General features: G+C 34.6%; 2 protein-coding genes across 4 annotated transcripts in view; both read right to left on the bottom strand.

Moving 5' to 3' along the window:
- Nucleotides 1–14,217, bottom strand: part of LOC127899440 (putative pentatricopeptide repeat-containing protein At1g12700, mitochondrial) — a 40,447-nt gene extending 26,230 nt beyond the window's left edge. For 2 of the 3 annotated variants that reach the window (XM_052432966.1, XM_052432964.1), the window contains exon 1: nt 13,598–14,217. In XM_052432966.1, coding sequence (XP_052288926.1) covers nt 13,598–14,106 — 509 coding nt within the window. In that variant the 5' untranslated portion in view covers nt 14,107–14,217. Of the gene's footprint in view, nt 1–13,550 lie in introns of all 3 variants that reach the window. The other variant, XM_052432965.1, reaches the window with a different exon arrangement.
- LOC107174920 (putative pentatricopeptide repeat-containing protein At1g12700, mitochondrial) overlaps nt 1–14,842 on the bottom strand; it is a 156,233-nt gene that overhangs the window by 78,514 nt on the left and 62,877 nt on the right. The window lies entirely within an intron of this gene.

The raw sequence follows: 14,842 nt of genomic DNA, 5'->3' as shown, positions 1-14,842 counted from the left end.
AGCAAAAAGGTCAGTTGTTAGGTATTCTAAAAGAGCATAAGGAGGCAATAGGATGGACCATTGCTGATATTAAAGGTATTAATCCAGTAGATTGCATGCATCGTATTCATCTTGAAGAAAATGCTAAACCTATTAGGGAGATGCAACGTAGGCTAAATCCTAACATGAAAGAAGTGGTAAGAGCTGAAGTAATCAAATTATTAGATGCAGGAATTATTTATCCTATTTCAGATAGCTCTTGGGTTAGCCCTGTGCAAGTTGTTCCTACGAAATCTGGTATTACAGTAGTTACTAATGCTAATAATGAATTAATTCCCACTAGAGTAACTACAGGTTGGCGTGTTTGTATTGATTATAGAAAATTGAATTCATTTACAAGAAAAGATCATTTTCCTCTTCCATTTATTGATCAAATGCTTGATAGACTTGCAGGTCATGATTTTTATTGTTTTCTAGATGGATATTCAGGTTATAATCAGATCCCTATAGCTCCAGAGGACCAGGAGAAAACTACTTTTACTTGTCCATTTGGAACTTTTGCATATAGGAGAATGCCATTTGGTTTATGCAATGCACCTGTTACCTTTCAAAGATGCATGCTTAGTATTTTTTCTGATATGGTTGAGAGATTTCTTGAAATATTCATGGATGATTTTTCTGTTTATGGAGATTCTTTTGATGAATGTTTGCAGCATCTAACATTAGTTTTGCAGAGATGTAAAGAAAAGAACTTGGTTCTAAATTGGAAAAAATGTCACTTCATGGTAAAACAAGGTATTGTTCTTGGTCATATAATTTCCAGCAAAGGAATAGAAGTCGACAAAGCTAAGGTGGATTTAATTTCTAATCTTCCACATCCCAAATCTGTAAAAGAAGTAAGATCTTTCCTTGGACATGCTGGTTTTTATAGAAGATTCATTAAAGATTTTAGTAAAATTTCTAGACCTTTATGCAATTTACTTGTTAAGGATGCACCTTTTATCTTTGATGAATCTTGTCTTGATGGTTTTGCAAAGCTTAAGAAATTGTTGACTTCTTCACCTATCATTCAGCCACCTAATTGGGATTTGCCGTTTGAAATTATGTGTGATGCATCTGATTATGCTGTAGGAGCAGTTTTAGGACAAAGATTAGATCGTGTGCCTTATGTGATTTATTATGCTAGTATGACACTCAATGATGCACAGTTGAACTATTCAACTACAGAAAAAGAAATGCTAGCTGTGGTGTTTGCACTTGATAAATTCAGATCTTATCTTATAGGTTGTAAAGTGATTATTTTTACTGATCATGCTGCTTTAAAATATTTGTTTACTAAGAAAGATGCCAAGGCAAGATTGATTCGTTGGGTGTTGCTTTTACAAGAATTTGACATTGAATTTAGAGATAAAAAAGGTTCTGAAAATGTTGTAGCAGATCATTTATCTCGCCTTGATCTTAAATTTATTCCAGAATCTTTACCTTTGAATGAGTCTTTCCCAGATGAGCAACTTATGAGTGTAAATGTCGTACCATGGTTTGCTGATATAGTTAATTACCTTGCTACAGGTCAAATCCCAGAGCACTGGACTAAGCAAGATAGAACAAAGTTCTTATCTAAAGTGAAAGATTTCTTTTGGGATGATCCCTATTTATTTAAATATTGTGCTGATCAGATTATTAGGCGATGTGTTCCCGATAATGAAATTCAAAGTGTTATCTCATTTTGCCATGAACAAGCTTGTGGAGGCCACTTTAGTGCTAAAAAGACAGCAACAAAAATTTTACAGTGTGGTTTTTATTGGCCTACTCTTTTTCATGACGCTTATATTTTCTGTTCTTTGTGTGATAGGTGCCAACGTATGGGTAGCATTTCAAAGCGGAACATGATGCCACTCAATCCTATTCTTGTGGTTGAGATCTTCGATGTATGGGGTATTGATTTCATGGGACCTTTTCCTCCATCTTTTGGTTATCAGTATATATTGGTTGCAGTGGACTATGTGTCGAAGTGGGTTGAAGCTATTCCATGCAAAACCAATGATCATAGGGTTGTAGTGAAATTCTTGAAGAGTAATATTCTGTCTCGTTTTGGTTTCCCTAGAACAATCATTAGTGATGGTGGCACCCATTTTTGCAATAAACCTTTCAAAACTCTTTTGGACAAATATTCCATTACACATAAGGTTGCCACCCCATATCATCCTCAAACCAGTGGCCAAGTAGAGATTTCTAATAGAGAGATCAAGCAGATTCTAGAGAAAACAGTTAGGCTAGATAGAAAGGATTGGTCTTTGAGACTTGATGATGCATTGTGGGCATATAGGACTACTTTTAAAACACCAATTGGGATGTCACCTTATCGACTTGTGTATGGAAAAGCATGTCATCTGCCAGTAGAGTTGGAGCATCGTGCATATTGGGCGATCAAGAAATTCAATTTTGACATGCAGCAGGCTGGTTCCAAGAGAAGATTACAACTAGCAGAACTTGAAGAGATCAGGAATGATGCATATGAGAATGCCAAGATTTATAAACAGCGAATGAAAGTCTTTCATGACAAACACATTTTGAGAAAAGCCTTTACACCAGGTCAGAAAGTACTTTTATATAATTCCCGATTGCATCTCTTTCCAGGTAAGTTACGTTCTCGATGGTCTGGTCCTTTTATAGTTCGTACTGTTTTCCCTTATGGAGCAATTGAGATTGAAAACCCTAAAAATGGTGATTTATTTAAGGTCAATGGGCAAAGATTGAAATCATTTTTAGAGTTAAGAACACCAGAAGTTGAGGAGATACTTTTAGATGATCCTGTTTATCAGGATTAATTATGTCCATCTTTGCACTCTTGTTTTATTTTAATAGTAGGTTTTCTTCTCTTTGTTTGTTTTTCTTTTCTAGTATTTTTCTTTTCTAATGTTTTCTTTTTAGTTGTTCTTTTTTTTTAAAGCTTTCCCAGCCCATCCAGGTGTGTTCTCTCCAACTTTCTTTTTATTATTTATGTTTATTATTATTATTATTATTATTATTATTATTTCTTTCATTTGTTTGCATGCATATCTTTTGTTTGTGCAACATTGAGGACAATGTTCCAAATAAGTTTGGGGGTGGGAATAGTGTGTGTTTTGTTTGTTAAAAAAACAAAAACAAAAACAAAAAAAAAATTGAAAATTTTAAATAAAAATTAAAAAAAAAATTTGTTGTTTTTTGTTTTTATGTGAAAAGCCAATGATAAAAATTTGATTGACAATGAATATGGTTTTTAGAAAGGGTTGAATATTGTCTTAGTTTATACTTGATTCTTGTGTTAGTTCCTCTTGATTGAGATTCTTTAAACCATGAGCACTAATATCAATTCTTTCGTAATTTTGACTTGAAATTTGATATTGACGCAGCCTGAGTTGAGAATTTTAGATAGAGTAAATGACTGTTTGTCTTGATTCTTATCTCCACAATACAAAATAGTATACACGGGCACCAAAGTCAGAAATAGCTACCTATAACCCTTAAGAGTGAAGCTATCCTTGAGTAATTTGGGCCTATGTACCACAAGTATGTAGAGGATAATCTACCATGAGAAGAAGGCTACCTTAAGGGGTAGAGTGAAAGCTCCTGACTATGGTTGAAAAAAAAAAAAAGAGAAGAAAAAAAAAATCAAGTGCATGTGCTGAAAAAAAAATCAAAAGAAAATGCACATAAAAGCCTGTGAGAGAAAAAAATTGGAGATCAAGATGATAAGATTAGTTTGACCTACTCTGTTCTTTGTTTGAGGCGAAGGCTGTTGATGTTGAGGATTTTGGGAATGGATTTGATTGAACTGATTTCACACACACACTACAAGAATCGAAAGAGAGGTGGGATTGACTATTGAATTAAAGTTAGAACTTTGCTAATATTTGAAATTTTCTTTGAGCTATATAATTTTTGCAATCTTTGGGGCTATTTTTCATGGTTTATTTAAAGTTTTTCGTTCTTTTGATTTAATTTAATTTATTTATTTTTTTAAAATGATGTTTGTGGGTATCATCACTGAAGCCCTCACGAGACTATAACTCGTCCACTAGGGCCGCCTAGGGGTTTAAAGGCTTGTTGCATGTGCTAAATGCAATCTCGATTACCTGCGAAAGTGGTTTAGTTAGGATTTACTTTTTGTGTTGTTATTTTTATTTTTGTTTTAAATTTTAGTTTTGCTCGAGGACTAGCAAAATCTAAGTTTGGGGGTATTTGATGAGCATAATTTATATACATATTTTACCCTTAATTATATAATTACTAGTTATTTTTATTTGTTATTTTTAATTAATTAAATTATTTTATTGAATAGGGGATTAATTGAAGATTATGGATAAAAAAGGATATAAGGGAGCTCAATTTTGGAAGCGTTAATTAATTGATTTTAGAAGCAATTAGACATACATGCATGTGGAAGTGAAGCCGAGGAAACCGAAGCTAGTAAATTAATTGATCTAGCACATGAAGAAGAATTTAAGCATAACATTGGCTTTAGCTTAGTTAAGTTACACGTGCATGGCTTTGTAATATTTGGAAAGCAATTTAAATGGGACCCGCACTTGGCTTTCATAATTGGAAAAGGAATCTTAAAGCAATTCCAAAGGTGGTCACGTGTGAGAGCTAAAGGAAATAAAAGGCAAGCCTTTTGGCTTTAGGATTTAAGAGATGGGGCCCATTTCAAAGATTATAAAAGGGAGTTTTGGCTTTTGGAGAGCGAGGCGGCCAGAGGACAGAAACAAAAGGCTGGAAGAGAGCAATCGGCAGTAGCAATATTTCGGCTTCCATGGCTGATTTTATTTTTTTTGTTGCTCACAATTCAAGTATGTCTAGCTAATTTTCTTATACTGAGGTTAAGGATGAAACCCTATTCAATGAAATAATTATCTTTTTATTTAATTAATTCCCTATATATGTTCTTTGATGATTATGGTTTTTATTTCACATGATTAATTGGATGTTAATAAAATCTTTTCATCAATTCTGTCATGCATTATTGATTGTTAGGATTAATATTCGATTAATTCTATGCTTGGATCTATAAAGTTTATACATGATTATTTTTGACTCTATGTCTTTCATTAAATTGTTTACATAGAGTGCTTAGTAAACTTTGACTCTTTGTTATTCAATATGTTTACATGAGATACTTAGATATCGTATTATTAAGTAGAAAAAGAACCTACATTAGATTTAATTACTTGGGCTTAATTGTTATATCCATGAGATGACATAGATTGATTTCGAGTTGTCACTCTAAAATTGGGGATTAATTAATATTTAGATAATTACTAATTGAATAGTGGTGGATTCCGAAACCTTGGTAATTTTTATCTCATTAAATTCTCATTTACTTTAATTGTTTTCTTAGTTTAATTAGTTTAATTTCTCTTAAAACTCAATTTGCTCAACTAGGTTAGAATTAATATTAATTTTAGATTTAAATTAGACTTTTCAATTTATAACAATCCCTGTAGGATCGACCTCGTTACCACTTTTCTATCTCTAGATTCGTGCGCTTGCGAGTATATTAAAATTTTCACAACAAGTTTTTGCATATAATGTGGACTACTCATTGTCACAACTTAAATTAATGAAATTTTATGCATTTTGGTTTTCATGTATGGTTTTTAGGTAATTTCTTGGATTTCAACTTTAATTATTTTGTTGTTATTGATCTGTTTATATTTTTAAAATTTATTAGTTAATAAAGTGAGATTACAATATAAATGTTATAGTTACTTTCAAGAGTTAACATCAGTCAACGGGTTAAATATCAGTCAACGGTAACTAGGGGGTTGGGTTGATACTTCTAATAAATCTAAGGGTGCATGTAAGCATGTAAAACTAACACAACATTATTCGTACTAAAACTAAGTTCTTGTTTGTTATCGTTTCTGAATTAGTATTTTCTGAAAACAAAAATGAGAATAAAAATAGTGTTTTGCAGTTGCATCATTTTGAATTAAATAGGCATCTGATATCATTTTCTATAGCTTGTATTTTAAAATTGAAAACAGTAACATGTGTTTGATAAACACAATTGAAAAAGATAAAATCAGAGAAAATGTGTTTTGTAGTACTATTTTCATGAACAATTTTTACTAAACATGTAAGTCATAGTTTTTAGTAAAAACTAATTGTTTATTTAATTAATACGCAAACATATCATAAATAATTTAAATAAAATAATTATAAAAAATTTCATGATGATAAAGTTTTAGTATTAGCATTAATACAAAAAATTACATTGCCATTGTTTTTACACTATAATTAAGTTATATATTACAACACATATAATTTAAACAAAATAATTATAAAAAAAATTACATGATAGACATCATGCATCAACACTTGTTGGGGATAATTCAAATTCAATAGGGTACAATGTACTTTCAAATTACACTTATTTTATGGAAACAAGCTCTAATAACAACAATGTCAACTATGAGCTTATGCTTTCGCCATGCAGCAAAGTCAGTACTGATTAGGGTATGTCAACAGAGTTTGACAAAAATGCAGCATGAAGTTTCCCACCAACACAAAACAAAAAACTGCTACCATAGAAAAAGAGAACAAAAAAGTTGGATGGAAGAAAAGCAAGTCCCATGCACAAGAAAGGATGAACTTCAAGAGTTTATCCTCGAAGCTGATTGATTCCAAATGAAATTGCGCAAACCATCAGTCCAAGCAAAGCCAAGAATCCATATTTCCTGCACATGAATTATTAAAAATGAAATTAAATGCATATATAAATAATCAAAATTAACTAAGATTGCTCCACCAAATTTAATAAATACATCAAAGATTCACTTTAGTACAAAGAAAATAATGCACTTGCAGCAATAAACCATGATAGACATCACTTTGTCCTGACATGTTTTTGGTCAAATATTCAGACGTAGTACCTTGCGACAATGGATTGCAGTTGATGAACAAGTAACATCCACCGAGAGGAAGAGAGCATTGAAGTAGACCTAGATAAATAGGAAGGGGAGAGAGAGATCGGTGCACAGTTCATGTGGGTTGTGGTTAAAGGAGAAGTATCAACCATGAAGAAGGAAGTGTTGTGAAGAGATAACGAGAGGGAGGGGATAAGATTTTGGGAGAGAAAGATAACTTTTTAGATTTTGTTTTGGGGTTTATTTTTTTAATTTAATTTGTAATTTGTTTGAGAACATGTTCAACAGGTTCTTAATTTTATAACTGTAAAAGTGAATATCAATTATTTGTTTTATAATTTATTTTTTTGGATTCAACCTGCTGAATATGTATTATATTTATACTCCCAAAACAAAAATGAAAATAAGGCTTTTAAAACGGTACCGAACAAGCCCTAACTGCTTCTTTTAAGTTGGTCATAACCTAAGTTCCTAAAATATAATAATACTCTCAACTCTTTGGCAATTGATGCTTTTGTTAATCTTTTGTCTTTGTTTATGTTGTTTTTGTCTTTAATAAAGTAAAAAAGTCAGTCCAAAGAAATATAAATAATCTACTGTGTAAGTGCTCTCCTACCTGTAGAAGTCTTTCTTCACAGGTTCTCTCTCTTTGAGTGAGAATCTAGAATGAAAGGGTAGTAGCCTATAAGATTGCAAAAGTCGCTCACGTGTTGGGTGTCTCTTTTAGTTTTAAGTTTTTCATCTAAGTTGTTGAGTCTTAATTACAGAGGAAGTGGTAGATACTCAAGAGTTATCACAGTGGATTTATATTTTAGTGCCTCATGGAAACAGAAGAACTAATCCGCAAGTGTAAAGTTATTACATTAGAAGAAGGAAAAGAGAGCAAAGTAGTTGTTGGTAATGTCATGGAAGGGAATGCGAGAGAGCTAGTTGAGGGTTGTCTGCTGGGCAAAGTCTTACATCTAAGAGGAGTTACTAGAGAGGGTCTTAAGTGAGCATTACAACAAGTATGCAGAATAGCAGAATAAGTTAAATTTGCCTTTGAAGTTGATAAGATGAGAAATTTATCAAGTGGGCCATGACATTTTGAACGACCTCTGATAGTTCTAAAAGTAGCGCTGGGCAAAATCGAATTCGGATTGGGTTCGGTTCGACCCGATCGAATTTCGGGTTGGGCAGAAATTCATTCGAATTCAATCCGAACTTGTAATCCGATCCGATCCGATCCGAATATATATTTGGATCGGGTCAAAAAATCGGGTTGAGTTCAGTTCGGATCGGATTCGGATTAAAATTAGTTTGGACTAGAAAGTGAAAAAATTTATGCCCATCATTGGAAAAAAAATACATTACAGCTTTCTTTATAACTGATTTTCTTTATCATTGGCTGGTGAACATTAAAATTTTACAATTTATATATGATAATAATCACAACATCAAGAAAAACCATCAAAATTTCAAAACACAAGGCTCGGGTTGCGGGTTGGAGAAGTCAGGTTGCTGGGTTAAAGTGGAGCTTGGAGGCGAGAAACTTGGTGACGGACGGAACCACAGATCCGGTGGCTGTGTCTGCAAATGATCTTCGGTTCTTGCGCTGCGTCTTTGAGTGACCATCGGTTTGCTTTTGTGACTGAAACCCGATCTGTGAAACCCGATTGTGTGAGAAATCGATTTGTGAAAACTGAAGAGTGAAGACTTAAAAAGAAGAAAGCGAGGCTGTGAAGATTTAAGGGTGAAAACTGGAGAAGAACCAAAGAAAAGAGTGAAGCGTGAGGCTGTGAAATCTGAAATGTGAGTAAAAGGCTATCTATTGCGATTTTTTGTGGATGGGGGGTGGGGGGTGGGTGGTGGGTGTGTCAGTGTGTGTGTGTGGATGAGGGGTGGGTGTGTGTCAGTGAGTTTGAGTGTCAGTGTTGTGTTTTTCACCCCTTTGTGTGTGGGTGTTTTATTTTATTTTTTTTTTCAATAGCCAAATCCGATCGGATTTTCGAATCGGATCGGGTTGACGAAATTAAATCCGATCGGGTTATGTTAAAAACTCGATCCGATCCGAACCCGATTGTTTTCGGATCGGATCGGGTCGGGTTATTTGCCCAGCCCTATCTAAAAAAGGCAAATGGAATTGGGGAAATAACAAAACAATCATTTACTCATGCTGCCTTTGGGTACAACTTCATAGTATCCCAGTTGGGTGTATAGACCAGCAAATAATCAGAGCGTTGGGAGAGGCAATTGGTATAGTTGAAGAAGTTGATGCGGACGAGGAAGAAGAGTGCATTGGTCAGTATGCCAGAGTAAGCATCTCAATTGATATCACACAACCACTGAAGAAAATTATTTATTTAGAACTTGAAGGTGAAGATGATGTTCCAATTACAGTAGTATATGAGTGATTGTCAGATTTTTGCTTCTATTGTGGTTTCATTGGGCACTAGTACAAGGAGTGTGACAAATATAAGGTGCAGCCAAAAAAAAAACTTGCTTATGGAGTATTGATGCAGGTGGTTCCTTTATTTGGAAAATAAAAAAAAAAAAAAGTCGATCATAACCTGTATTATTTGTTCTATTGGAGCATGCATGGAACTTCAGATAATTTCGGACAACAAAAATAGCAAGTTAAAAGAGAAAAAAGTGATTGGACTCCCAACAATTGAGTCCCGATTTCCTTTATATATAAAGGAAACAAAATCCAAAAGCCAAAAAAAAAAAAAAAAAGATTAACTGGGCTGTATGGAACTATGGCTGGAGATTAAAGTGAATTAATCATATAATTCCAAAGGTTCTCCGCGCATCTCAAATACATGCTTCAACAAATGGTCTTCTCCAATAATAAGTGAAAGGACCTTTACGCAATTTGCTTTGTAGGCATTTGAAATTTCTTCAAATTCGAGCTTCTTCAAATTCGCTCGAATTTGAAAGATATGATTCCTGAGAGTGAACTCACCACTGCAACAGCCAATAGGTCTAGAGGCTTATGGCCAAGACTTTACGTGTGGGTTTTTATTTTTATAAAAAAAGAAGACTCATCGTGATCAAGATTTGTTAGCAGAAGAATATGAAACAAGAACGAAAGGCGAGGACTAATAATCAAAGGTCCATCCCTGGCAAGCATATATGCTTTTGATAAATTTTATCTTACCATATTGTCTTCAATCTTCATAGAGAAAAGTTTGTCAGTTTCAAGAAACTTTGTCTTGCCAATACATAGTATAACAAATACGGAAATACCAATACACACAATCACGAGTCCTCATTCAATTGAATGCCATGTAACAAGGAACAAAAAATTTGGGCAATTACTTAGATGTGTAGTATCATTCAGACCACAAACAATCTAGCATTTACCATGCCAAAAAAAAATTGCCTTTACAAGATTATTTTTGAGAGGAACCAATGAAGCTGCGAAGACAAGCTGTGCTATTAATTGTTAACAGAAATAAATGATGAAGAGGGAGGGGGGGTTGGTTACAAAAAAGGGGATTAACAACCATGTACAGTTGGTGATCACATATGCTAGCTCGTCCTGATCAGGATCTGTAATATGAATGAAACTCTCCAGATCACAAGAACAATCAGAATCCATTAACAGCACCGTAGAGAACATGCTGTCACCAGGCGACATGTCATTTTGTAACATGAATGAGATGCTGCAGATCAGGAGTTTGGGCTGAAAGCACATGCTGCTACAACTTGACATTTGACCCATCAATTTCCCCCTGTCGCTCTTGGACAGGAAATGACGGAAGCGGGTTCAGACTAATTTCATTCTTTACAAGTAAGTCCACATCAATTGAAACTATAGATGCATCTGGCATCACTTTTTTCTCCCTCATCTTGTGAAGAAGGTCAATAACTTTTGATGGCTCATTGATTTGGCTAAAACCATGGATAAACGTACCAAATGTGATCACATTGGGTGCCACAGCATTTTCTTCCATTTCAATAAATAAATCATGTGCCTTATCCATTCGGCCGTCGTCACAATGCCCATGGATCATGATGTTATATGTTACAGCATCTGCCATTAGGACTGGACGAGGCAAACTACGAAACAATTCACATGCAAACTCAAGTCTGCCAGATTTACATAATCCATCAAAGAGGCAGCTGTTCAATTTATCCAGCAGGAATCGTTTTGCAAACTTCAAGGCTGCAACAATGCCAGAACCAAGATGGACGATCTTTAAGGATCTTCAAAATCAGTCAAATTTTTTCACAACGTAGATAAAAAAAAAATCACCACATTAAACGCTTTGCTTTCAAAAAGAAAATGACGAGTAAACCCTTCCCCTTCTTCATTGTCACTAGTACGCTTACTTTAGCAGGTTCTAAAACCACAAGACAGCAAGCTCAAATTGTCAACGCAAGTAAAAACTAGAAAAAAAAGGAAATACAGTCCATAGCAAAAAAGGAAGGGGGGGGGGGGGGTACAAAAAAGGGGATTAACTGGCCTGCATAGAACTATGGCTGGAAATTAAAGAGAATTAATCATATAATTCCAACGCTCTACATGCATCTCAAATACATGCTCCGAAGAATTGTCTTCTGGAATAATCAGAAATGCTGTTTGCACAACAGGACCAACTGTAAAACATGGATACTCTGACAAAGTCTGAGTAATGTTGTGTGAGTGATAACAAAAAGGACCTTTCGATCATTTGCTTTGTAGACATTTGCAATTTTTTCAAATTTCCTCGTATTTGAAAGATTTGATTCCAGAGAGTGAACTCACTGCTGCAATAGCCAATAGGCCTTGAGGCTTATGGCCAAGACTTTATATGGGGGTTGTAAAGAAAAGAGGAGACTCATCATGATCAAGATTTGTTAGCATAAGAATATGAAACAAGAATGGAAGGCGGAAAAAAGTTTCTCAGTTTCAACAAACTTTGTCTTGCCAATACATAGTATACAAATACCAAAACACACAATCATGATTCATGAGTCACCATTCAATTGAATGCTATGTCACAAGGAATGAAAAACTTTGGACAATTAGTTAGATGTTTTGTATCACTGAAACCAAAAACAATCCAGCATGTCCAGAGCCAAAATGTGAACAGAAATAAAAGATGAACACGTTGAAAAACTTGATGCATAATTAATTTGGCATCAATTCCCATTACAGCCAGCAATCTCATATACTCAAAGTACAAATTAGTTCAACTAGAAGTTCTAGATATCAAAGACAATCAATTTAACTAACAGAAAGTTTCAGCATAGACCTAGTAGCCTCACAAATGAAAAACTAGATGCCATTTTATCTATTTAGAGAAGAAAAAGTGGTCACACAGAAAGAGCATAAAAACTTTGCACTTCCAGCTAATGAAAAAGATGCATTATAGACGGAAAACATATGACCTGAATAATAAAAAGTAATTTTACAACAAAAAGTTGCCAGACTTTGAAACTTATCTGATGAGTCATCCATATCTGCAAACAGAATCTATGAACAGAACCTGGGACATGCCATCACTACGCAACAATACTTCACGTGTTGTAATAAGAATGGGATTCTCCAGATCCAGATTTTAGGCAGAAAATACATGCAAGTAAATCAGCATTCAGCTCATTGACTTACTTGTGTCTCTGGAATTGTGGAATCGAGTTTAAACTAATTTCATTCTTAACAAGCAAGTCCACAACAATTGAGAGTATAGATGCGTCTGGCATTATATTTCTCTTATCCATTCTGTGAAGGAGTTCAATAACTTTTGATGTCTCATTACAGCGGATGAAACCCAGCATAAGTGTATTAAATATGACAAAATTGGGTTCCAAACCCTTTGCTTCCACATCAAGAAATAAACCATGTGCCTTGTCCATTTGCCCATCATTACAAAGCCCATGGATCATGATGTTATATGTTACAACATCTGCCATTAGGCCTACACGAGGCAAACTACGAAATAGTTCCCATGCAATTTCGAGTCTGCCGGATTTACATAATCCATCAATGAGGCAGTTGTAGGCTCGAATATCAAGTTCACACTTGAGAATTCTCAAAGTACGAAATAGTTCAACTGCCTCTACAATATAACCATTCTTGCAGAGCCCATCAATAAAGGTTCTATATGCCCAGGTATCAGCTGCCACGCCATCACATTGCATCTCATCAAACAGCTTGAAAGCACGCTCAACCAGGTGTATTTCAAAAAGGCCAATAAACAAGGTGTTATATATAACAACATCTGGCTTAATTCCTTTAGAGAGCATTTCACTATAAAGGGTTAACGCTCCCTCTATTTCCTTATTCTTGCAGTAACCATTTATCAAAATACTGTAACTAAAAACAGTATGTTTGCAACCCATACTCTCCATAGAAACAAATAGTTCCTTCGCACGATTAACTCTACCTGTCAAGCAAAACCCGTCCATTAATGTGTTATAGACAGAAGCATCTGGACGCACACCAATCTGAATCATCAATTCTAACATCTATAATAGTAGTGCATGTAACAGTGTTTGGCTCACAAACAACACCAAATTCCCCATTTCCATTAGTCATCTCTTCAAATAAATTTAGAGCAACAATTGTATGGCCAGTTCGACACAATCCATCAATCAAAGTATTGTATGTAAAAACATTAGGCTCACAACCAAACACTCTAAGTTTCGTAAACAATGCGGCAGCCTCCATTATTCTACTCTCCGCACACAAACCTTTAATCAAAGAATTAAAGGTCACAGCATCTGGAGTAAAACAAGACCTGAGGATCCTCCCAAGAACAACAAAACCATGAGAAACTCGACCCATTTTGCAAAAGCAGTTAATCAAGATATTGTAAGTATAACGATCTGGAAACAACCCAGTTGAATTGAGTCTCTTGAAGAGTGAAACGAGAGTATCATAATGTTTAGTCTTAGCAAGACAACCAAACAAACTATTGAAGGAAGTGAGAGGAGGCGGAGAAGGGCGCATATTGAGCATGTAATCAAAGATACAAAAGGCTTCATTAGGAGTAATAGTAGTAATATCACCTTCACCGGATGATTTGAACCTTTCTCTGAGGAATTTTTTGAGTGAGGCTCGGTCTTTGACCGTCAGTCGTAGCGACTCCTTCAGTTTAGCTGTTGTGGTCGGATACGAGGGTTCATTTTCCGAAATTGAAGATTTGGGTTTTCCGGTATGAGGGAACGAAGATGAGAAATTAAATCTAAGAGCTGATATTGAAATTGAAGTAAAATGAAGTGAACGAGTTGTGGATACGAAAGCCATTGGAGAGCTTTTGATTATTTGGGGTTAAAGAAGAAGAAAAGAATTACCAAAATAGAATTTTATGTGCACATGCATTGCTGGGTTGGTGATCAATTGGAGAGTTTAGGCCCTAGTACTTGCGATGGGTACGGTTTAAACTCAAACAGCTCCTAGTGAAGCCGCCAAGTGGCCTTTAGCTCCTTTATTTGTCTAATCATCTGAGTTACAATCTTTAAAAATAATAATAATAATAAGTTAAAATTTTATTTGACCTTTTCTTCTCATTTCCGAATATTAACAAATACCTCGATAATCCGTCCCCAAACCGCATTTCGCCGTTTATTTTGCAAGTAGGATACATTACTCACAATAATGTTATGCTTTTGGGACCGATACAAATGATAATTCAAATAGTTCAGAAAATAGTTAATTATTAAATTGTATCCTTTTCTAATTTAAATTGTGAAATTTATTCAGTAGAATAAAAGTGATGCAGCGGAAGTTTAATGTTCAAAATATTCCGTTGATTCTAGAGAATACCGGAACAAAAGAACAACTAAATTCACGTTGATTCAAAAGAATACCGTGAATTTAGGGGTTAAGACTCGTTGATTCCGTAGAATATCAAGAATTAACTGTTCAAATACTCACAAAGAGATTTGAAAATTGAAATATTATTAAACTCAAAATTCTCTCCTTCAAAGGTTACAAGAGGGAGCTATTTATAGTAGTAGTAATTATCCTAATTCATGAAGGA

Source organism: Citrus sinensis, chromosome 8 (assembly GCF_022201045.2).
Source record: "Citrus sinensis cultivar Valencia sweet orange chromosome 8, DVS_A1.0, whole genome shotgun sequence".
NCBI classification, from domain to species: domain Eukaryota; kingdom Viridiplantae; phylum Streptophyta; class Magnoliopsida; order Sapindales; family Rutaceae; genus Citrus; species Citrus sinensis.
This window is presented reverse-complemented; position numbering and strand designations above follow the sequence as displayed.